This window comes from Rhamphochromis longiceps, linkage group LG15, assembly GCF_057381845.1.
Source record: "Rhamphochromis longiceps isolate RC_006_pf linkage group LG15, R_longiceps_female_GT1.1, whole genome shotgun sequence".
NCBI lineage: Eukaryota > Metazoa > Chordata > Actinopteri > Cichliformes > Cichlidae > Rhamphochromis > Rhamphochromis longiceps.
The window spans coordinates 44,303,097-44,328,529 of NC_140571.1; the positions used below are offsets into that span (position 1 = coordinate 44,303,097).

At 47.7% G+C, this 25,433-nt stretch overlaps 1 protein-coding gene across 1 annotated transcript in view; it reads left to right on the top strand.

The window, feature by feature from the left end:
* The first annotated feature begins 2,709 nt into the window (after positions 1 to 2,709).
* Positions 2,710 to 25,433, top strand: part of LOC146653307 (protein NLRC3-like) — a 44,192-nt gene continuing 21,468 nt past the window's right edge. Inside the window, exons 1-2 of the mRNA XM_085382925.1 lie at positions 2,710 to 2,808; positions 6,624 to 6,781. Coding sequence (XP_085239051.1) covers positions 6,742 to 6,781 — 40 coding nt within the window. The 5' untranslated portion in view covers positions 2,710 to 2,808; positions 6,624 to 6,741. The remainder of the gene's footprint in view (positions 2,809 to 6,623; positions 6,782 to 25,433) is intronic.

Sequence of the window (25,433 nt, forward strand, 5' to 3'; positions counted from 1 at the left end):
TCAAATAACGTAAAGTAAAACAAATAAATAAAAAATAACTGACAAAAAGTCAATAAAACCACGAGAAAAACACAAAATAAATATAAATATTCAGGAACTTTAAAAATAAATAAAACAAACACAGAAAACAGAATAAATAAAATGACAATTAAAATAAGATGATAATAAAAATACTTTACTACTATGATTAATAAGAACAACAATAACAATAATAATTTTAGTCATGATGATGATGATGATGCTGTGCAAGGTCGCCTCAGGCTGTCTCGGATGTTTTTTGTTTATTATTGTGATTTTATCGTCCAGCTGCACGCCGTCCTTTGCAGGAAATTGACGTCTCCCAACAGGAAGTGCTCATTCAGCTGCACCTGGGGCACTTCCTGCCTTGTCCTGAGAAAATGAAGCTTCACACACACACACACACACACACACACACACACACACACACACACACACACACACACACACACACACACACACACACACACACACACACACACACACACCTACCTGGTCCTCTGAGTGTGTGTGAGACAGGAAGTGGAACAGAAGTGCACACAGAGCTGCCACAGACTCACCTGACCTCACCTGTTTGCCTCTGACCCACCAAGATGCTAACAAATACTTATTATACCACTACTAGTACTCAGTACCAGTACTTCACACAGTGCTAACAGCACCACAGGTACTACTGCTGCTGCTGATCACCACTTGCACTCATGTATATATCATGTATATATCTATCTATCTACTTAGCACTTTTAATTCTTATTCTCATTTTTATTTTCATGTCTATTTAAGCTTAATTTATAACAGTATTTATAACAGTATGTTTGCACTGCTTTATTACCTATTCAGGTTGTAAATTACGTTTTTAAAAAGTAACTACCGTATTTCCCGGACTACAAAGCGCACCTAAATATTAGCCGCACAAGCTAAAATCAGGGGAAAATCCTGTTTTGTACATACATTAGCCGCACCTGACCAAAAGCCGCAGGTGTTTCAATGTTGACTTATCATATGTAAGAGAATATGCACAAAGGGAATTGTCAGGAAAGAGATGGCTGTTTGGAGACATCACTTTTATTAATATTTTGAAAAACAAGTTATGGGTACATATTTGCACATGTAGTACATAACAATAACCTACAGCACACCAGAACAATAGATTCGGCCTACCTTTTAGGCTCAGGTGCAGTGACACAGCTTTAACAAGAAGAAAAGTCAGTCATTCACCACCATCTTTCTCTTCTTCCTACGCACTAAAACCACCAAAGTCCTCTTCTCCAGTGTCGGATACAAACAGGCTCATGATGGCTTCGTCATCCACTCTTCTTCTCTCCTTCGTTGTCACTTTCAAAACCAAAGAAATCCTCATTGTCAGTGTCAGAGTCGAACACCCTCAGAAGGGCCGTGGCGGTGTCCTCCTCTCCATCATGCAGCAGTCCAGCCCTTCAAAATCCGTTGGTGATCGTGGATGTTTTCACACTTTTCCACGCTGTCAGAATCTACCGGTGGAGTTGGGCATAACTTGCTTTTTGGGCATAACTTGCAAGTTTATCGCCGCTCATCATCCACGACTCCCGCTGAATGCGTAGCGCTACTTTGAAGTTTGTTTTTCGCGCTACTTCGTACGGCACTACGTTGCCTGGCGGACGGACATGTGACTAACATACCACTCTTGAACCCCGATCCTTCCGCCAGGCAACGTAGTGCCGTACAACAGCGGAACACACAAAACAAATCGTCTTACGATATGACAAAAATCACGGACAATCCATAGAAAAGCCGCACCTGACTAAAAGCCGCAGGGTTCAAAGCTTGTGCAAAAAGTAGCGGCTTATAGCCCGACATTTACGGTAAGTACTTTTGAAAGCAAGTAATCAGAAAAGTAATGGGATTACTTTTGGGGCAGTAATCAGTGATTAGTTACTGATTACTTTTTTCAAGTAACTTGACCAACACTGCCCGTGAAAGTAGAAAAGCTCTATATAAGAATCGGTCCATTTACCATTTCATTGAGAGGAACTACAGTTAAAACTCACCAGTCACAGAGTGTCCCTGACTGCACACTGAGAGGTGAGACAGGCAGACCGCCATTACTGTGTCAGAGAGGCATCTCAGTGGATCGGACTCACGGAGCTCTGTGGGTGGTGTGGATGCCACCCAAGTGGGATACATTCATCCTCTCAGGGCTCCTCACTGTGTCAGCTCAGGATCTGTGGGACGGAGAACAGTCGTGTTTCAGGTCCAGACACATCCTGAAGGAGAGTGATTTAATCAGAGAGTCAGATGAGGAGAACAGAGGAGGAGATCAGAGCCCTGCTCCAGTAAACAGCTTCCACAAACTCAGAGTCAACAGTCAACAATCAACATAAACGAACTCTGGTTGATGTTGATTGTTGACTTTCTCCTGTGGAGACCTCTGTGTGGTAGGACTGTTTCATTTTCTCATACATGTTTCAGTGATTCCACTGACTCCCTCCTCTCATGCTGACAGGGTGTCTCGGTCCTGTTAGACACTTTGTTTTCTTCACTCTGCTGATTTTTCTCCACCAGACTGTGAGTCATTTTTCATGCTGACCTCTATGCTGAGGAATGCTCATGTGAGTTTATCTCAGACATCACAGTCAGAGTTCATGTCACAGCAGTTCCATAGTTCAGCGAAGCACACGGAGACACGAGGCAGCCACCCCCCGTTTAAGACAACAAGATTACAAGCAGCTGTGGATCAGAGGACTTGGAGGACTCGAAAGACTGCGGTCGACCTCAGCAGTCTTCAGGAAACCAGGTCTCGGTGTCACTGCGGTAAGTCTCTGATGATTCTCTATCGGTCCGTTAGCATCAGACTGTGAACCAGGACAGAAATATTAACCATGAAAGCCTGAAATTTTCAATTATTAAATGTATCCTTTGGGACAGATGCATGAAAAATGTTGGAGTACTGAAAGCGTCCAGCACTCTTGCAAAGTCCCAGGTGTGAGCAAACGCACTAATAAAAAACTTCATACTGTAGAAGATACCTAGTGAAATCATTTTGAAATATTTATATTTCTCAGTGGTGCAAAAATAAAGAATACTTTGTTTACTCGGATACTTTGTTACTTTGTTGGATGGAGCAAATATGACCATCTGTACCACAGAGATCATCAGCACATAGTCTGATCCCAGATTCCAGATGACACTCTGACTCTGAAAATAATCTTGGTAAATAAGTGCATGTGTGTACATATTTGTGCATATCCTTCATGTTTTATTTGGGAATATTAATGAATTGTAGCTCATTGAATTATCACGAATGTGGATTTTTTATGAATATGCCTCTGATATGTTTTAATGTCTCTCACATTACAGCTCCGCATTCACTTTGATGCTGAGAGCAGAGAAAATGTCAGATCTTTATCTTTGTTCCTTATCAGATATATTTATGCTCCAACATACGCCCCTCTGACTCCGCCCCTCGTCTGTCGCTTCCTGGTTCACACAGCTGATGATCACATGAGAGCGCTTCACTCTGCAGCAGACCATCTTCATCTATGACGCTCTTATCTTCAGTCTGTCAACGGTGTGGGACAAAGATGCCACCATTGTGGTTTGATCTGTTCCTCTGATTGGATCACAGAAGTTCATTCCTGTTATGTTTCAGGCTCAGACTGTGATCCTCCAATCACAGCACTCTGATATGACGATGTGATCTTCACTGTGGCGTGCTTCTGTCACCGCTCTTCTTTTTTCCTAGCTCCTTACTGCCGTTCCTGCCCCCCTTTCTGTCATGTCAGGACTCAGGATCACTGCTGGGAGTCTCTGATCATTCAGCTCTCATTTTGAACAGCAGCAAACCAAGCTCAGTGCTCACTGAGACCACAGACTGCTGACACTTTACCATAAACAACACTCCAGCTGTCAAACATGAGAGGCTAAAGTGAACTTTATCAGAAAACCACTCAGATCTGAAGTTTCACTTCCAGAAATGAAGCAGCAGTAAAACAGTAATGCTGAGGACAATCAGCATGGACATGTTTGATCAAAGAGTCCCTGAAACATCATAGACAGATGTTCACGTTAAACGTTATAAATGAAGGGTTGGAGTGGCGACCTTTGGCTTTGTGGATATGTTACCTTCCTGATGAAGCCCTTTCTGTTATTGTTGATGTGAACAGTCACATTATCCCAGCACACAGTCAATATTCATCATAATGAATCCAGATCAGGCTTTCCAAACATCACAGGACAGATCCAGAACAGGCGCAGCAAAAATAGGTACACCGTTTGCTTAACTTGAACACATTTCATTGATCTTAAACTGAAAGCAGGTTAAACCACTCTTCTCCTGACATATCTGAGGGTTTCTTCTGCGATAACCTAATTATTATGGAGACCGGGATCTCTCTTTCCAGACTATGGTTCCAGTTAACATACTACCAAAGCTTCTCAGGTAATTCAAATTTGAGAGGTTTGCAGATTCCTGCTGTTTCTGGATTGTTTTTCCGCCTCGTGTCAGATTATTTAAATCTTTGAATTTTCATTTGCTGGGAACGTCTAGCAGAAGCCCCAGTCCGCGAGGTCTTCAACGCACACCTCCGGCAGAGCTTCAATAGCATTCCGAGGGAGACTGGGGACATTGAGTCTGAATGGACCATGTTGTGGTTGCTCGTTTTCCTTTTGTTTTGCTTTGTTCATTTGTCTCTTTTAATTCTATTTTTTTGTACATTTTCAAAATGTTCAAAATAAAGATTCAATCAATCAATCAAACCATGTTCAGCGTCTCCATTGCCGAAGCTGCTGCATTGAGCTGCAGCTGGAAGGTGGTTGGTGCCTGTCGTGGTGGTAACACCCGAACCAAATGGTGGACACCAGAGGTGAAGGGAGCCACCAGGCTGAAGAAGGAGTCCTATTGGGCTTAGCTAGCCTGTGGGACTTTGGAGGCAGCTGACAGGTACCGACAGGCCTAGCAGAATGCGGCTCGGGCAGTGGCTGAAGCAAAAACTCAGGTGTGGGAGGAGTTCAGAGAGGCCATGGAAAAAGACTTTCAGACTGCCTCGAAGAGATTCTGGCAAACCGTCAGGAGTCTCAGGAGGGGAAAGCGGTGCTCTACCTGCACTGTGTATAGTTGGCTGAGAGCTGCTGACTTTGACTGAGAAAATTGCGGTGGAAGGAATACTTCGAGGACCTCTTTAATCCCACTGACAATCCCACCTCATCCGAGGAGGAAGCAGAGTCTGGGGATGATGGGGATGACCCGCCAATTCCCGGCCCCGGATAAAGCTGTCATGGTCCTGGGTCGTGTGACCCAGTGTGTTATGCTTAGCCTATTTTGATGTTTATTATTTTAGGTTCTCTAAGGTAGTCCAGCCATTTGTATATATCACCCCTGCATTACGTCTCCCTTGCCCTTCGTGTGTTTATGTCTGTGTGTCTTGTACTGTCAAGTTCATGCTGTCAGTTATGTCACCTCCCCCTGTACTATGTCTCCCCGGGTCATGTCTTATGTTTCCTGTTTTACTTTGAAGGCCTGCATTCACTGTCAGTGTATTCAGTTTTACTCCTCCTGTCCTGTCGTTAAGTTCATGTGTGTCAGCTGCGTTCCCATGTGTGGTCACTTCCCCTGATCATCCCTCATGTGTATTTAGTCTCTGTGTTTCATACAGTCTGCGTCGCGTCGTCTGTGTTCCCACCCTCCGTGTTTCCATGCCTGGTCTGTTGTCTTCCAAGCCATAGCCTCACCATCGTTTGTTCCCAGTTCAGGTTTCTGTTTAGCCACGTTATCCCTGCTGTATTTGTACACCTTGTTTTCAGCCATATTAAAGGCTCGCCTTCTCTTAAAGCTCACTCCCGTCTGCTCACTCGTGTACGCACCTGGGTCCATTACACGCATTCTCCACTCGGTCCGTCACAGCGGACCGTGACAAAAGCGGAAGAAGATGGATGGATGGATGGAATTTTCATTTGCTGATGTGGGAGCAGGAGGAGGTCGGGGGTCCATGTTATTAGCTAAAGTCATTTTAATGTCTTCAGGCACTGATGTTCCACAGCCCGGGGTAGGCAAGAACTAAAAACATAAAAAAGAAAAAGATAAGGACTTAGTAACAATAACTGAAGGGACACTGGATTATATGGATGGATGGATGGATGGAGCGACCATGGTTCAGGGGGTTGGGAAGCTCATCTTGTAACCGGAAGGTTGCTTGTCCGATTCCCAGCTCTGTCTGTCCTGGTCATTGTGTCCTTCACCCAACCGCCTACTGGTGTTGGCCGGAGGGGCCGATGGCGCGATATGGCAGCCTCTCTTCTGCCAGTCTGCCCCAGCGCAGCTGTGGCTACAACTGTGATTTGCCTCCACCACTCTCACATTCCACCAGTGTGTGAATGTGAGAGTGAATGAATAGTGGTGCTGTAAAGCACTTTGAGTGTCTAGAAAAGCACTATATGAATGCAGTCCATTATTATGAATGGAGGGATGTATAGACCAGTTTCAGGCCTCAATGGTGTTCACTTAAAAGTATCTGAACTCTCTTGGTGTGTGAATGCCATTAAAATAAAAACCCCTGTGGGCTTACTTTGTGTTTGGATAATGGTGCTGGTGGAACATGCTGTCTAACATGTCACTCCAAAATCTCCCACAGGTGTTCAGCTGAGATCAGCACTTCATCTTCCTGCTCATCAGAGCATTCAGCAGTTCTACCGACATCCACCTCTGCATTAGAGTTCCCACTGGATCATCCTTAGGTTTATGTTGTAAGGATGGATGGACCTGTAGAGGAGAAGAAGATGGGATCTGCAGGTAGGAGATAAGTTTGTCTCAGTACATGTTAATGAGGCAGAAACACATGCAGTCCAAGCTACCCAGTCATAGCTGTTGTTGTTTCCATGGAGAACCTGCTGCTCTTCATCACTCAGACCCTTAATGTCAGGGTGGCCGGACTGGAGATGCGCTAACTCCATAGAGGGTGTCACACGGTTTTCTCATAGAAACTCTGAGAAGAAAAAAAATCTGATCTGGATTAAAAGAGATATTCATTCAATTCAATTCTGTCCAAATTTATTTATAAAGCGCCAAGTCACACAGTCGCCTCAAAGCACTTTATATTATAAGGCAGATCCTACAACAATACATACAGAGGAAAAACCCAACAATCATATGACCCCTATGAGCAAGCACAATGGGAAGGAAAAACTCCCTTTTAACAGGAAGAAACCTCCAGCAGAACCAGGCTCAGGGAGGGGCGGGGCCATCTGCTGTGATTGGTTGGGGTGAGAGAAGGAAGACAGGATACAGACATGCTGTGGAAGAGAGACAGAGGTTAATAACAGATATGATTCAATGCAGAGAGGTCTGTTAATACATAGTGAGAAGAAGAAACACCCAGTGCATCATGGGAATCCCCCAGCAGCCTACATCTATTGCAGCATAACTAAGGGAGGATTCAGGGTCACCTGGTCCAGCCCTAACTATATGCTTTAGCAAAAAGGAAAGTTTGAAGCCTAATCTTGAAAGTAGAGATAGTGTCTGTCTCCTGAATCCAAACTGGAAGCTGGTTCCACAGAAGAGGGGCCTGAAAACTGAAGGCTCTGCCTCCCATTCTACTTTTAAATACTCTAGGAACAATAATATGTATATCCATATTGTTGTGCTGTGCACTGAACTAGTGATGGTAAATTTGATTCTTTTTACTGAATCGAGTGTTAATGAGTCACTCACCAAAGTGAATCGGATTTTTTGAGTCATTTGATTCACTGAGTCAGTTGACCAGAGAGTGCGAAAATTTTACATTTTCACTCAAACTTAATTTGTTTCCCTTTTCATGTAAATCCCACTGCTAAGACGAATGATTAAAAAAAAAGAACACACCTATTTTATAGAGAAAAAAAGAGCAAAAACATTTCTAAAATTAAACAATTGTCATGGTCCTGGGTCGTTGACCCAGCGTTTTGTGTTTTGTGATTATTTCCCTCTGTTCTAGTTATTCTGTGTCCTCCCCCCTTGTGTCCGGTTCGGGTTCTAGATTTCCTGTTTTGTTCTGAAAGTCTGTGTCTGTTGTCATTGTGTTCAGCTTGTGTCCTCCAGTCATCATGTGTATTCAGATCAGCTGTTCTTCCCTCCTGTGTGTGATTACCTGATTACCTTGTGTGTGTATATTTAGTGGGTGTCGGTCTGTGTTCGTTGTCGGCTCGTCTGCATTCATCCGTGTGTCTCTGCGTTCTATGGTGTTCCTGTCTCTGCGTCTCTCTGCCCTGCACCCTTTTGGTATGGTCCCAGGTTTGTCACTTAGTTTCTCCCAGTTTAGGTTTCCCTTTGTAATTACTCATGCTTCATTGCCTGTTTTTGCCACTACCACCCTGTAAATAAACGTCACTCGTATCATCAGTTTGCTTTCTACTTGAGCTCTCAGCTAAGGCGGTCGCACTTTTCTCCTCTCCTCCTCACCCTTATCTTCCCTGCTTAGCCTCTATGTCCTTGTCTTGTCTTGTGTGCATTTACTTTCCCTGGAACAGTCTCTCACTGTCGTTCTCTAAAACCTAAAAGAGAATTATGGATTTGATCAACTGGTCTCTGAGTGCTATTGACACCCTTTTCTCAACGAGAAGTCTGGGCTCGGGAGAGCCTGAGTGCCCTGGAGGGACTTTCCCTGCCGGTTACACGATGGACGGGTGGCAGAACTGGAGGACCGTGTGCCTGGCGGGACTGTCGATCGAGGACGCTGAAGATATCTACCTATTCGGAACCATGATAACAGGGTTCATGCTGATCGGCGTTGGCTTAGCCCTGGTTTATCAGAGAAATAAGAGAGCGGAACCGGCTGTTCAAACCCCCACAAGGCTGCCCGCTGGATTCGAAGCGACGGGACGAGGCGCGACCTCTCACAACGAACGTAATATGGTCAACACCTTGGAGACGCTTACAGCTGCTGTGAAGGCTCAAAACAACACCATTGAGCGTATGAGGGGAAACATCAGAGAAAGGCCTGCTCAAAATGACACCCTTGAGCGACAGTTGGAAAACATCGCGGAACGGATCACTGCAGTTGTGAGGTCTCAGAATCAAAAGACTGACAACACCATGGAACAGAAGTTTGATACCATCATGGGGAGGCTCGCGGCTCTCCAACGGGAGATCGAGGGACCAGTGTCAGAGGGCTAAATTCGAGCTGCTCACAAAGGAGAAATCAACAATATTCAACATTTGGACACCACGGCGCCAGCTGCTAGGCCCAAGGCTGGAGCCCACCAAAACAACTCCCTGATAACCACTGTGTGATGACTATTCTTCCCGTCCCATGAAGGCCACCTGGGTTGGCTGGCAGACTGTTTACTTAGCCTGATAGAGCGAAGGACACTGTCTCAGCTAAACTATGGACACGCACACACATACACTTACACTGATAGGCACTCACTCATCCCCCCTCCCTTTCCAACGCCTTCGATGCTTGTTTCCGGCGAGGGAACACGGCGGGTCTGTGTGCCGCGCTGGAATGATAGCGCTGTGCAGGGTGGCTGCTGTGTTTCTTCGGATTACTCCTCACCCCCCACCCACCCCTGTGGCTTGTCATGTCTTCACAATGTTGTGCTGTGGACATTTATGTGCTTTTTTGTGCAAAGGAGTTTTTTTGTTTCCTGTTCTCATGCTGTCCTACCATGGAAGCACAGCATGAGTAGGGGTCTCTTTTTTCCTCTTGTACTTTCCCCACTGTAGTGTACATTTCAATGTTTTTTCCTGATTCTACCAATCTCCGACCTGTATCCCCATGTAATGTTTGTGCTATATGTGTAAGGTCGGGGGGGGGGGGGGTCCCATTTCACTGCAGGGCAACCTGCATGTGACGAATAAAGCTTTGATTGATTGATTGATTGATTGATTGATTGATTGATTGATTGATTGCTGCATCTTGGGTCCTCCTTTTCCTCCACTCCACACGGCTCACTCCGCCAGCCGTGACAGTACGAGCCGACCAGACATGGACCCAGCGGCATCCGCACCTCCCGAGGAGCTTCGGGAGGAACTAATTGACTCTGTTTCCAGGTTGGTTAACCTATGGCTCGAGCATGAGGGGGAAGAGTGTCTCCGCGCTGTAGAAGCCAGGCTACAGCAGCTCATCTCTGCTCACTCCTGGCTGCTGGACTCTCTTCACCCGCTCGCACAGGACTTCATACTCAACGAACTGCACCTTCACCCACCAGCCGCTACCGCTTCCCAACTCAGCCCGGCGGCGAAGATTTTGCCCGGCCCGCCGAAGGTTTTGCCCGCCGGAGGTTTTGCCCGCCGGAGGTTTTGCCCGGCCCGCCGGAGGTTTTGCCCGGCCAGCCGGAGGCTTTGCCCGGGAGGAAGCGACGATCGCGCCGTCGGCGCATCACCCCACAGCCGAAGACTAGGACTTTGGAACTGCCAGCTGTGGTGAGTGAAAAGGACCCTTTTTCTGTTTTGGACTGTGTGTCTGTTTATTCCGGGGCTGTGTTTTTTGAGTCGGCTGCCCTGCCGGTAGCTCAGTTAGCTGCCCAGCAGCCACTAGCTCAGTTAGCCGCTCAGCCATCATCTTCACCAACTCCTCCTGTACAACAGGTTAAGTCCATCCAACCTGAAAAGAACTATTTTTCACCTGTTCATGTCAAGCAGAGAGACACACCACATAACGCAGTAATCAGTCCCCAACAGAATAGAATAGAATAGAATTCAACTTTATTGTCATTGCACATGCACAGGTACAGGGCAACGAAATGCAGTTTGCATCCATCCAGAAGTGCTTAGTGATATAGATATATTACAATATATATTAGCAATAATATAGATATGTAAGTATATTACAGAAATGGGTCTATTATGTTATAATGTACACGGTATGAAGTATGTTGTGAATATTCTATAACTATAAGTATGTACAGGCTGTAGTGAGTACAAGCTATGTACAGGATATGGACAGGATATAAATATGAAAAACTATACAGAATATGAAATAAATAACTTTACAGGAATCTGAGATATACAGCTATACAGAAATGGGAACTATGCAAGTTGTAAACAGTTGTAGGGTTAAAAATTATCGTATGTACAGAATGATTGTTTACACAGGGCTATACAGTAGTGCAGTTAAGGTAAGTGAGGGTGTGGATAATTTCTACAGAGGCTATATAAAGTGCTAGTGGTTATGAGTGGTGGTTCACTCCATGTTATTATTGTGTGTTTGAGGGTACAGTTGTCCATTGTGTGTGTGTGTGTATGTTCAGTCCATGAGTTAACATGGGTCAGATGTCAGGAGGCAGAGTTCAGGAGTCTGACAGCTGTGGGGAAGAAGCTGTTCCGGTACCTGGTGGTCTTAGTCCGGAGGCTCCTGTAGCGCCTCCCAGAGGGCAGGAGGGTGAAGAGTCCATGTGATGGGTGACTGGGGTCTCTGATGATTTTCCCAGCCCTTTTCAGACACCGCTTCCTGTAGATGTCTTTTATGGCAGGAAGTGGTGCTCCGGCGATGCGCTGGGCAGTTTTCACGACCCTCTGCAACGCCTTCCGGTCCGAGGCAGAGCAGTTCCCGTACCAGACTGTTATACAGTTGGTCAGGATGCTCTCGATGGTGCAGCGATAGAAGTTCACCAGGATGTCTGAGGACAGGTGGTTCTTCCTCAGAGTCCTCAAGAAGAAGAGGCGCTGGTGAGCCTTCTTGACCAGCTTGGAGCAGTTGGTCGTCCAGGTGAGATCCTCGGAGATGTGGACTCCCAGGAACTTGAAGCTGCTCACACACTCCACAGCCGTCCCCTTAATGTGGATGGGTGGATGTGGGTCAGCATTCCTCCTGTAGTCCACGATGAGCTCCTTGGTCTTCTCGGTGTTAAGCAGCAGGTTGTTTGTGTCGCACCACTCAGCCAGACGATCCACCTCCTCCCTGTAGGCGGCCTCATCGTTGTCACTGATGAGGCCAATCACCGTGGTGTCATCTGCAAACTTAATTAACAGCTGGCCAGTACAGAGACTGTGACGCACTCCAGGGCCTCCCCAGAGGCTGGGTTCCAGCCCCTGATCGACTCTGGACCCCTGGAAGTTAAGAAGCCAGCTGAGGACTGCATCCGGCTGTCGCTGCCTGAGCTGAGTCAATGCTCTGTGCAGCTGCAGTCTGCCTTGTGTTTGCCAGAGGCCCGTGCGCCTGCTGGTTCTGACCCGTTCCTGCCAGAGGCCCGTGCGCCTGCTGGTTCTGACCCGTTCCTGCCGGAGGCCCGTGCGCCTGCTGGTTCTGACCCGTGCCTGCCAGAGGCCCGTGCGCCTGCTGGTTCTGACCCGTGCCTGCCAGAGGCCCGCGCGCCTGCTAGTTCTGACCCGTGCCTGCCAGAGGCCCGTGCGCCTGCTGGTTCTGAACTGTGCCTGCCAGAGGCCCGCGCGCCTACTGGTTCTGACCTGTATGTTCCAGGGGCCCCGGTGCCCACTGGTCCAGAGACTGTTTTCGCTGGGGGGCCCGAGGAGCCCGTCCAGCCTCCTGCTTCGCCTGCTGGGGGGCCCGAGGAGCCCGTCCAGCCTCCTGCTTCGCCTCCTGGGGGGGCCCGAGGAGCCCGTGGAGCCCGTCCAGCCCCAAGACTCGTCAGCTGGAGGGCCCGAGGAGCCCGTCCAGCCCCCTGCTGCAACATCATCATCTGCCTCGCCTGGCCCGGCTGCAGCATCATCATCTGCCTCGCCTGGCCCGGCTTCGGCATCGGCTTCAGCTTCGCCTGGTCCAGCCTCTGCTTCGGCCTCGTCTGGTCCAGCCTCTGCTTCGGTCTCGTCTGGTGCTGCGACGGCCACGCCACCTTCGGGTCCCGAACTACCGCCTCGACATCGGCGGTCATCTGCCAGGCCGCTGGTGGAGCGTCATCGTCAATATGGACGACCTCCTAGATGCCGCCGCTGCCTTCCGCGCGGTCGGCCTCCAGACTTGTGTCATCGCCGCCGTTGCTGTCTGCACGGTCGGCCGCCTGAACGGTTTCCTCGTCGCCGCCGTTGCTGTCCGCATGGTCGGCCGCCTGAACGGTTTCCCCGTCGCCGCCGCTGCCGTGTGCACGGTCGGCCCCCTGAACTGCCTCCGCTCCGCCACCGCTGCCTTCCGCTCGGTCGGCTTTCGGAGCTGTGTCGCCGACGTGGCCGGCCTCAGAAGATGAACTGTCCTGGACTTCTGAGTTGTCAGCCTCCGGGCCGGCCTCCTGAACTGTGTTTTGTTCTCGTGCTCCAGCATGTGTGTTTTTGTTTTGGACAATTCCCTCGGTTCGCTGGAGCTTGTTTTGTTCGGTGTTGGTCCCTCCGTCCTGGGCCCCCACCGCCCGCCCTGGGTTGGTCGTCTGTTTTTGTTTTGGGCTGTCTGGAGCCAGCCCTTGGAGGGGGGGGTACTGTCATGGTCCTGGGTCGTTGACCCAGCGTTTTGTGTTTTGTGATTATTTCCCTCTGTTCTAGTTATTCTGTGTCCTCCCCCCTTGTGTCCGGTTCGGGTTCTAGATTTCCTGTTTTGTTCTGAAAGTCTGTGTCTGTTGTCATTGTGTTCAGCTTGTGTCCTCCAGTCATCATGTGTATTCAGATCAGCTGTTCTTCCCTCCTGTGTGTGATTACCTGATTACCTTGTGTGTGTATATTTAGTGGGTGACAACTGTGTTCGTTGTCGGTTCGTCTGCATTCATCCGTGTGTCTCTGCGTTCTATGGTGTTCCTGTCTCTGCGTCTCTCTGCCCTGCACCCTTTTGGTATGGTCCCAGGTTTGTCACTTAGTTTCTCCCAGTTTAGGTTTCCCTTTGTAATTACTCATGCTTCATTGCCTGTTTTTGCCACTACCACCCTGTAAATAAACGTCACTCGTATCATCAGTTTGCTGCATCTTGGGTCCTCCTTTTCCTCCACTCCACACGGCTCACTCCACCAGCCGTGACAACAATTTCCTATCAAAATTGCTTAATAAACATTTATTTTGTTTATTTGTATTTTATTAGTATTTTCCTTAAGTGTGTTAAATATATATTTTCTCATCTAAATGTCCACTGCGCTGTGAGCCAGGGGGCGGTAATGCGCCTTAACATTGGTTGCCAACCAAGAAGAAGAAGAAGCTGTGAGCCAGGAGGGAGGGGGTGAGTGAGTGATTCGTTCGCTCGCTCTATGGCTGTGTCCCAATTCAGGGTCTGCACGCTTGAAGTACGCGCACTACGCGTACTACGTACGGTGCGTACTATAAGTACGAGAAGTGCGGAAGTGAGAGGCTTGTGAAATGGGACGGTATACGCTTCGTCACGCTGTTCAGGTTGCCTAGTAACCATGATACTAACCGCGAGACACGTTACATACAGCTTTGATTGACAGAAATGAAGGAGAAAAATGTTTTGTTGGTCATTCATTTTTGTCATGACATCACTTTAGTTGAGTATCTGAGGCTGAGACCACGGGACTGTGAAACATGATTGTTGGGGTTCATTTCTGTGCTGAACAGTCATTTAAGATTAGTTAGTAAATAACAATTAGTTAATGTTGTTCATGAGACTAAAGTCATCTCACTGTGGTATTGTAAATATAATATGGCCAATATTATAGGGCTTTGGAGCGTGATGTCACGGGGGTGGGCGTGGAAAGGATTTTGGCCCGATCCGCCATTTTGGGGGTCTAGCGCAAGTGAAAAGGGAGCGAAGGCACACACAACAGCCATGGTTCGTATTTGCCGTGTGGTCGGCTGCAATGTTCGATCACACGACCGGCAAGAGAATAAGCTTGAAAATTGTTTATCTTTTCATTCTTTCCCAACCTGGAAGCAACACGAGGCAGCTCGTGTATCGATGTTAGCAAACGAAGGCGTCTAGCCTGGATAGCAGCTGTGAGACGAGCTGACGTGCAGTTCTCTCCCATCTCCAGATATCTGTTGGTGCTCCAGACATTTTCATTCCAGTAAGTTCTAAATATGTTCATATCACTCTTTATAGCCTATTAGTTTTATTTTCGATGCGCTCTGAGGTCATAGCAAATTAGAACAAACATCCTACTGAGTGATTTTGCAGAACTACCTTCTATGTTTCACGGAGACATGGCTGACCCCCACCGTGCCGGACCAGGCCGTAACTCCGTCGGATTCATTCTTTGTGCTCCGCGCGGACAGAATGGCAGAGTCGAACAAAACCAAAGGTGGAGGAGTGTGTTTCATGGTAAACAGAAAGTGGTGTGATGCCAGGAGCATTTCTACTCCAGCGGCTGCTCGCCACATCTGGAGTTCCTGAGCATTAAGTGCCGCCCTTTCTATCTGCCCCGTGAGTTCACCTCGGTCATCGCCACGGCGGTCTACATCCCACCCCAAGCGGACACAGGTATGGCTTTGTCCGAATTACATGATGTGCTGAGCTCGCTTCAAAACAAGGACCCGGGCGCAGCCCTCATTGTAGCAGGAGACTTTAACAAAGCGAACCTCAGACAAGTCATGCCAAACTTTTACCAGCATGTCTCGTGTCCAACGAGAGGGGATCGGATTTTGGATCACTGCTACACGCCATACAAGCAGGGCTACAAAGCTGTCTCACACCCAGCTTTTGGGAAGTCTGACCACAACGCCATCTTCCTCATCCCCCAGTATAAACAAAGCATACGGAGGGAAGAAGTAACCACGAGGGAGGTAAAACGGTGGACTGCCCAATCAGAAGCTACGCTACAGGACGCACTCAACGATGTCGACTGGGACATGTTCAGAGCATGCGCAGTCGACATCAACGAGTTTACGGAAGTAGCAGTATGCTTCGTCAATATGCTAGCGGAGGAGATTATCCCCACTGCGAGAGTCACCACATTCCCAAACCAGAAACCGTGGATGGACAGATCGATCCGCACTGCAGTGAACGCCAGGACCGCCTCCTACAACGCGGGTCTCGCCACTGGCGATATGAGCGCCTACAAAGCGGCCTCATACGGCGTGCGGTGAGAGATGCCAAACGCCGGTACCGGGAACGTGTGGAGTCCCGCTTCCACCAGGGCGACACACGGAGTATGTGGCACGGACTACGCACCATTACGGACTACAAAACCAGGGACACTGCGCTGATCAACGCTGACTCTGCATTCACCAACGAGCTGAATCGGTTCTACGCCCGTTTCGAGGTTAGCCAGGCGGCTAATGCTATCTACCGCCTGACTACCGAGGACAGTGACGTCATCAGCGAGAGACCGGTGACCAGCATCGCGGAGCATGACGTCCGAGCGGCACTGAGGAGAGTGAACACAAGGAAAGCGGCGGGGCCAGACGGCATCACCGGCCGTCTGCTGCGCTGCTGTGCTGACCAGCTAGCAGGTGTGTTCACTTACATCTTCAACGAGTCCCTGGCGAAGTCTGTGGTCCCCACATGCTTCAAAAGATCCACCATCATCCCTGTGCCCAAGAACAGCAAACCCTCATCCCTGAACGATTACCAGCCAGTTGCACTGACCTCGGTAGTAATGAAGGTGTTTGAGAGGCTGCTGAAGAACATCATCTCCTCCTCCATCCCAGACACCACAGATCCGCTGCAGTTTGCCTACAGATCCAACAGATCCACAGAGGATGCCATCGCCCACGTCCTACACACCACTCTCAGCCACGTGGACAAGAAACAGGGTAACTATGTGCGAATGCTGTTTGTTGATTACAGTTCAGCGTTTAACACAATAGTGCCCTGCAGACTGTTCACAAAGCTGAGGGATCTGGGACTTAACAGCCGTCTGTGTGCATGGGTGTTGGACTTCCTCACTGGCAGAACTCAGGTGGTGAGGGTGGGTAGTAGTAGTAGTAGTATAGTATTTATTTATTGTCACTGTCAAGAACAATGAAATTGCGTTTGGGGCTTCCATACAACCCAAAAAAAGAAGAAAATAATAAATACCCCTTAAAACCCAAGTGTACATATTTAACCCAGTGTGACTCCAATGCAATAAGACAATCCTTAGCAATAATGTTCGTAGAAATTCAGACAAAGACCTGAGAAACATGACAAAATACAACAATGCAACCCATTCAATATTATTGTACTGTGAGATATGATATCAGATATGATAGTTATCTATTTAAGAAAGAGGGGGGGGGCAGGAGGGGGAAGAGAATAAAGATATGATGCACCAATGCAGACCAGTTCATTGCTATTAAGAAGTTGGATATGGTTATTGTCCGTGAGAGGGGGGCAGAGAGTTCAGGAGCCTCACAGCCTGTGGATACAGGCTGTTGGCCAGTCTGGATGTTCTGGCCTGTATAGACCTGTACCTTCTCCCTGAGGGCAGCAGATGGAAAAGGTGGCGCGCAGGGTGATGTTGGTCCCGCAGGATACTGTGCACCCTCCTCAGACAGCGAGTGGGGAAGATATTACTGATCTCTGGCAGACTTGTTCCAATAATTCTGCCAGCTTCTTTCACCACCCGCTGGAGTGCTTGCTGATCGACCTTGGTGCAGCTGGGGAACCACACTAGAAATCCATACGTCAGAACGCTGCTGATGGCACAGTTGTAGAAGTTCAACATCAGAGATCTGGGAATGTGTGCGCTCCGCAGTCTCCTCAGGTAGTAGAGGCGCTGTTGGGCCTTCCGTGCAACTGAGGTGATATGGTTGCCCCAGGACAGGTCCTCGGTCACAGTTACCCCCAAGAATTTAAAACTGCTCACCCTCTCCACCGCCTCACTGCCAATGAAGAGAGGCAGATGGTTGTTATGACCCCTCTTCCGGAAATCTACAATGATCTCCTTGGTCTTTTTGGTGTTTAAGACCAAGTTAGTAGATGCGTCTCTAACAGCATCACCATCAACAGAGGAGCACCTCAGGGATGTGTCCTCTCGCCACTGCTCTACTCCCTCTACACTTCAGACTGTGGCCACCCATGGCTCCAACACCATTGTGAAGTTTGCTGACGACACAGTGGTGTTGGGTGCCATCTCCAACAACGATGAGACGGCCTACATGGATGAAGTGAAGAATCTGGCATCATGGTGCCAGGACAACCACCTCCAGCTGAACGTCAGCAAGACCAAGGAGCTGGTGGTGGACTTCAGAAGAGGTCAGCACAGAGACTACAAGCCCATTATCATCAATGGAGCTCCAGTGGAGAGGGTGCAGTCCTTCAAGTATCTTGGTGTCCACATCTCCTCAGGCCTGACATGGGCTGCCCACATTCAGGTCCAGACCAAAAAGGCTAGGCAGCGCCTGTATCACCTACGACAACTGAGGAAGTTCAGGGTCTCTCCAAAGATCCTCAGGATTTTCTATACAGGCGCTGTGGAGAGCATCCTCACACAGAACATGACATCGTGGTTTGGGAACAGCTGTGTGAAGGACCAAAAAGCTCTCCAGAGAGTGATCCGTACAGCAGAACGCTGCTGCAGGATTGCTCTCCCCCCGCTTCAGGACACCTACACCAGGAGATGCCGGACTAGAGCAGCGCAGATACTGAAGGACCCGTCCCATCCTGGCAACAAACTGTTCCAACTTCTGCAATCTGGTAGAAGGTTCCGCATCTTCCGGGCAAGGACAGAGAGACTCAAGAGGAGCTTCTATCCCCAAGCCATCCGTGCCCTAAACACACACACCTGCCCTCTCACATCATCTATAATTGACTGAGACAGGACTCTCTTCCAGACACTCTAAACCAAGGCACAATGTGCATTTCAATTCCTTTAATTTTAAATATGTTTATGTTGTCTATCCTGTAAAATAGTCAGATGTCCATTCATATTAATGTACAGAATTCACCTGCTTGCTGCTACTACTGCACATTCACCCAATATATATATATATATACATATATATATATATATACATATATATATATATATAGCAGCTGGATAGCGTAGTGGTTAGACTACACGCCTTTGGAACAGAGGATCGCAAGTTCGATTCCTGCCTGGGGCGTCTGTATCCAGTAAGGGTCCTAAGGCTAGACCCCCTATGCTAAGCAAGCCTACCGCAGACATGAGCGAGACAGATAAATATGAAGGCATGCCGGCTCGGACGTCGCCCGGATCAACAAGGTCCGCGTCAGGTGTTGAGGAACCAGGGCACCCTGACGAAAAGTGGGCTACTGGAACAAGAAGGCATCGGTGGGCAAGGGACGAAAACAGGGCGTTGTTGGAATGCTACTACGCAAGTAACCCCGGCGGAAGGGGCTACATGAATAGGATGAGGGACCTATGGATTCTTCGATACCCAACATCCACAATGACGGCGAAACAACTAGTAGCTCAGTGTTCCAACATTCGAAAGAAGGGACTGCTCTCCCAGCTAGAGATTGACGAGGTACAACACAAATGCTACGGCAAGGAGGAGTCAGGACGCCAGGTCAGGGGGGAGATATCATCACCCCCACCCGAGATTGGGTACATAGCCCCAAGTGTGATAGGAGAAGGATCGTTGAGTGCGAGAGGAACTGACCTGAAAAATAGGATCATGGCCAAGCTTGAAACCTGGATCCCCCGTAGCCGGTTACCAAGATTACGTGAAGTACCCTCAGAAGGTCTGCTAGATGATGTTAATGCAGCACTACGGGCAATACCTACAACCACGATTACCGACACTAACAAGCTGATCTACAATACGGCAGCAGTGATCAGTGAGATGCTTGGCTACAAGTTGAACAGCCATAAGGGGCAGTACCCTCCATGGAGAAGGAGGCTAGAGGGCAAGATCAAAGTAGCACGGAGAGAGGTTAGCCAACTAACGGAGTTGCAGAAAGGTGCGACGAATAAGGTGCCTAAGAAATACAGCAAGCTGTCCATACCTGAGGCCTTGGAAACTGCCAAGCAAAGACTCACAGCCTTGGCCAGCCGCTTGAGGAGGTACACCAGAGAGATAGAAGGCAGGAGAATAAACCAGCTGTTCTCCACAGAACCAGCAAAGGTGTACTCTCAGTGGCAAGGGAACAATAAGAGAACAGCACCACCAAGGCTGGAGACGGAGCAATACTGGAAGAGCATATGGGAGAAGGATGCAACCCATAACGGCAATGCTCAGTGGCTAGAGGATCTGAGGGCAGACCACAGCGACCTCCCTGAACAGGGTCCAGTAACCATCACAGTGGCAGATATCCAAGAAAGGGTCTCCAGTATGAAGAGTTGGACAGCACCAGGGCCCGACATGGTTCACGCCTACTGGCTGAAGAAGCTGACTGCACTCCACGAGCGTCTAGCAGCACAAATGAACCAGCTGCTAGTTAACGAGAGACACCCGGAATGGCTAACCGAAGGTCGGACGGTCCTGATCCCCAAGGACCCCAAGAAGGGACCGGTCCCCTCCAACTACCGACCAATAACCTGCCTCAGTACTACATGGAAGCTCCTGTCAGGCATCATATCGGCTAAGATGAACAGGCACATGGGTCAATACATGAGCGGGACACAGAAAGGAATTGGCAAGAATACCAGAGGCGCAAAACACCAGCTACTGGTAGACAGAACAGTCAGCCGAGACTGCAAGACCAGACTGACCAACCTGTGCACTGCCTGGATTGATTACAAGAAGGCCTATGACTCAATGCCCCACAGCTGGATACTGGAATGCCTAGAATTGTACAAGATCAATGGGACCCTAAGAGCCTTCATCAGGAACTCAATGGGGATGTGGCGTACAACACTAGAGGCCAACTCCAAGCCCATAGCACAAGTCACCATCAAGTGCGGGATCTACCAAGGAGATGCTCTGTCCCCACTGCTGTTCTGCATAGGCCTGAACCCCCTCAGTGAGATCATTAACAAGACTGGCTACGGATACCGACTACGGAACGGAGCAGTTGTCAGCCACCTCCTGTACATGGATGACATCAAGCTGTATGCCAAGAGTGAACGAGACATCGATTCACTGATCCACACTACCAGGCTATACAGCAATGACATTGGAATGTCGTTCGGACTGGAGAAGTGTAGTCGGATGGTAACAAAGAGAGGGAAGGTAGTCAAAACTGAGGGGATTGAACTACCAGAAGGCAACATTGCAGACATAGAGGACAGTTACAAGTACCTGGGGATCCCGCAGGCGAATGGGAACCATGAAGAGGCCGCTAGAAAAGCTGCAACCACCAAGTACCTGCAGAGGGTCAGGCAAGTCCTGAGGAGTCAGCTGAATGGTAAGAACAAGATCCGGGCCATCAACACCTATGCCCTGCCCGTGATCAGGTACCCTGCTGGGGTAATAGGCTGGCCAAAGGAGGAGATAGAAGCCACTGACATAAAGACAAGAAAGCTCCTTACCATGCATGGAGGGTTTCACCCCAAGTCCAGCACCCTGAGGCTGTACGCTAAGCGGAAGGAAGGGGGCCGGGGACTGGTGAGTGTCAGCACCACAGTCCAGGATGAGACAACGAACATCCAAGAATACATTGGGAAGATGGCCCCAATTGACCGAGTGCTCAGTGAATACCTCAGGCAGCAGAAACCCAAGAAAGAGGAGGGAGACGAGGAACCATCATGGAAGGACAGGCCCCTGCACGGTATGTACCACCGGCAGATAGAGGGGGTGGCTGATATCCAGAAATCCTACCAGTGGCTGGACAAAGCTGGACTGAAAGACAGCACAGAGGCACTAATCATGGCAGCACAAGAACAAGCTCTGAGCACAAGATCCATAGAGGCTGGGGTCTATCACACCAGGCAAGACCCCAGGTGCAGGCTGTGTAAAGATGCCCCAGAGACAATCCAGCACATAACAGCAGGGTGCAAGATGCTAGCAGGCAAGGCATACATGGAACGCCATAACCAAGTGGCCGGCATAGTGTACAGGAACATCTGTGCCGAGTATAACCTGGAAGTCCCGAGGTCAAAATGGGAGATGCCCCCAAGGGTGGTGGAGAATGACCGAGCTAAGATCCTGTGGGACTTCCAGATACAGACGGACAAAATGGTGGTGGCTAACCAACCGGACATAGTGGTGGTAGATAAACAGAAGAAGACGGCCGTAGTGATCGATGTAGCGGTTCCGAATGACAGCAATATCAGGAAGAAGGAACACGAGAAGCTGGAGAAATACCAAGGGCTCAGAGAAGAGCTCGAGAGGATGTGGAGGGTGAAGGTAACGGTGGTCCCCGTGGTAATCGGAGCACTAGGTGCGGTGACTCCCAAGCTAGGCGAGTGGCTCCAGCAGATCCCGGGAACAACATCGGAGATCTCTGTCCAGAAGAGCGCAGTCCTGGGAACAGCTAAGATACTGCGCAGGACCCTCAAGCTCCCAGGCCTCTGGTAGAGGACCCGAGCTTGAAGGATAAACCGCCCGCAGGGGCGTGCTGGGTGTTTTATATATATATATATATATATATATATATATATATATATATATATATATATCTGTCACTACAGATGGTCTGTTTATGTTTTGATCAAGAGCCTTTTTTTGGGCAGCTGAAGAGGAGAAGTCTATCTTATGGCCAACCTCTGGCTGTATCTTGGTCATATTACTCAGCAAAACCCAGTATGCAGGTTCATCTGTAACAGTCCTTGTGCCACAGATCAGCACTGTTGCTTCTACATAACAGAAGAGCAGTGACGTGGCTGCAGGTCCCCACGACTCCGTCCATGCAGGTGCAGCGGGCGTCTTCAACCTTCCCTGTGATGCTCACAGTGACCCATGGCTGCAATGCTGGTTCATTCAGTCTTTGAGAGTGCAGGACCTGAAACACACACAGACAAAGTTCATTTAAAGACAAGAACTATGAGCCAAGGCCGACACAAATGTGTTTAATCTACTTTATCATAAATGTAACAAAGTGTTTAGAAAGTTAGCACATACGTGTAATTTTTCATTTCTTTATGTGTCCATCTATAGAACGCTGCATGTTATAGTGTAAATCTGCCTGTTCTCTGTCAGAAACCTGCCTGCAGAAAATGAACCTAAAGTATGTAATGCAAGGATGTAATCACTTTCAAGATGGAGAAAGCATAAAGTGACAATTAGGAATCACTTAATATGATAAGGAGATTCTGCAGGTCATTAATCAATGTATAAAACTAAACTAAAATGTATTTTTAGTGACACAGGATACAAACATGGAAGCAAGATGTATAATTAGGATTATTTATAATAAATATGAATAAATTAGTGCAATTTCTTTAACCATAAAGAATAACTAAATCCTTCAGGACAATGTCTCATCAATGCACTGAACTCACTATGTTATTCACCTAACAGCCTCCACATGTTCTCACTGTAATTTCCCCTCATGAATGAATTTATGCTGCACTAATCTGAATGTTTGCAAGGAAATCAAACGCATTTCACTCGCAGTACTCGAGCTGACTTACCTTTGTTTGAATGACGACTTGTAGGCGCTGACTCCACAGACAAGGTACGAAAATATGTCAGGCTACGTCAATAGCGGTTGGTCTTCAGGGTTTCTACTCCACGGCCGTATTTCATACGGGTCCACATTTCCAATGCAGGCTATTTTCTGCAAGTACCGCCGCTTCGCCTCTGAACGAAATCGGTCTCTATACAGTTCATTCTCTTTTGAGCTGCTTTTAAGCATCTTTCTTGTAGTCGTTGTTCCAACACAGTATGTTGTTTCGATTCGTAGACCCCGAAAATGGCGCCCTATAGTATTGTCAGATTATTATGGAAAAAAAAACACCCAGCACGCCCCTGCGGGCAGTTTATCCTTCAAGCTCGGGTCCTCTACCAGAGGCCTGGGAGCTTGAGGGTCCTGCAGTATCTTAGCTGTTCCCAGGACTGCGCTCTTCTGGACAGAGATCTCCGATGTTGTTCCCGGGATCTGCTGGAGCCACTCGCCTAGCTTGGGAGTCACCGCACCTAGTGCTCCGATTACCACGGGGACCACTGTTACCACTGATATATATACAGTATATATATATATATATACAGTATATATATATATATATACAGTATATATATATATATATATATATGTATACACACACATATATATATATATATACACACATATATATACATACACACATATATATACATATATATACATATATCACTGACTTTCAGCTTGTTGTGTTTGTGGCTGACTTTAATTATTAAACATTCGCACATAAATAAGTGACGTCATATTCAGCACTTTTGACAGTTCACTCTTCGGCCGCTCCATCTTATTAGGGAAATTCCATATACATAAATGTAAATTTCAAAACTCAACCCCATCATTTAATTTGTTTTTGATTGAAATTAAACATTACTTAAACTCTCTTAAATTAACTTCCAATAAAAAAGGTTTATCATTGATTGAAATTCATTCAGAAATGTTTAAGGAATGAGCTGTCACAACTTTCAAGTACAAAGTTGTTATGAAGTCTGTCACCCCCCCCCCCCCCCTTTTTTTTTTTCCTTTATTTATTCATCCTTCTTATTTCATTGTACTGTATATTGTTACTCTTATTTGCCTTGTATGTCTACTGTACAAACTGAACTGTAATGACTGACTGTTCGCTTTATAATTTCAATAAAGTTTGGGGGGAAAAAAACTTCTTCGGCTGCTCCCTTCTGCCGTATTTTGCGGCAAAATTCTCCACACCCACCGCCGCGCTATGAATTGTGGGATATATGGGACCACGAAGCGTGCACCGGACCACGCTTGATATTTGGGGAAATCGACGGCACATTTGGAGTATGCATTTGAAGTACACTTCGAATTGGGACAGCCGTCGTCGCGTGGCGGTGACGTAACCGCACTTAAAATGCGTACTTCAATCGTGCAGACCCTGAATTGGGACACAGCCTATGATTCAGCACAGGAGGGAGGGGGTTAGTGACTCCTGAGTGATTCGTTCGCTCTTTGATTCAGCACAGGAGGGAGGGGGTGAGCGAGTCCTGAGTGATTCGCTTATGCTTACGATTCAGCACAGGAAGCGAGGGGGTGAGTAGCTCAAATGTGTTGTTAGCATGTTAGCAGCGCGATGCTACTCTGAACCGAGGAGCTATTTTCTTCCAGTTCAGAGCAGAAATGCTTTTGTTATGAAACTGGCTGTTGTTTTTCCCCCCACAATTTTAATTATAAGCTAGATATATTTCTACTAATGGAATTAGTTTGCTAATAGCAACAGGGATGAGTCAGTGAGTCAGTTGAGCTTGTAAATCATGATTCACGAGTCAGTAAAGTGATTCTCGAGTATTGAACGATTCGTTCACGAATCGAACATCACTACACTGAACCCTGTGGAACTCCATAATTAACTTCAGTGTGTGAAGAAGACTTTCCATTTACATGCACAAATTGGAGTCTATTAGGTAGATATGATACAAACCACTGTAGTGCAGTACCTGTAATACCTAGAGCGTTCATAAGACCATGAGTTAATGTTTTACTTATATATTTGTATGTATTTAAATCGTGTCTTCTCACGTTCTAGTGACTGGTCTGTCTGTTTTTCTCCTATGAATCTCCTGTGAATCCATCGTGTGTTTTCCCTGCCGTCCACCTTCCTATGCCTCCATTCATCCTCCGTCATGTTCGTGTTCATGTTTGCTGTTTAGTAGTTTAGTTTGTCCCAGTTCAGATTATCTTTAGTCTCGTTTG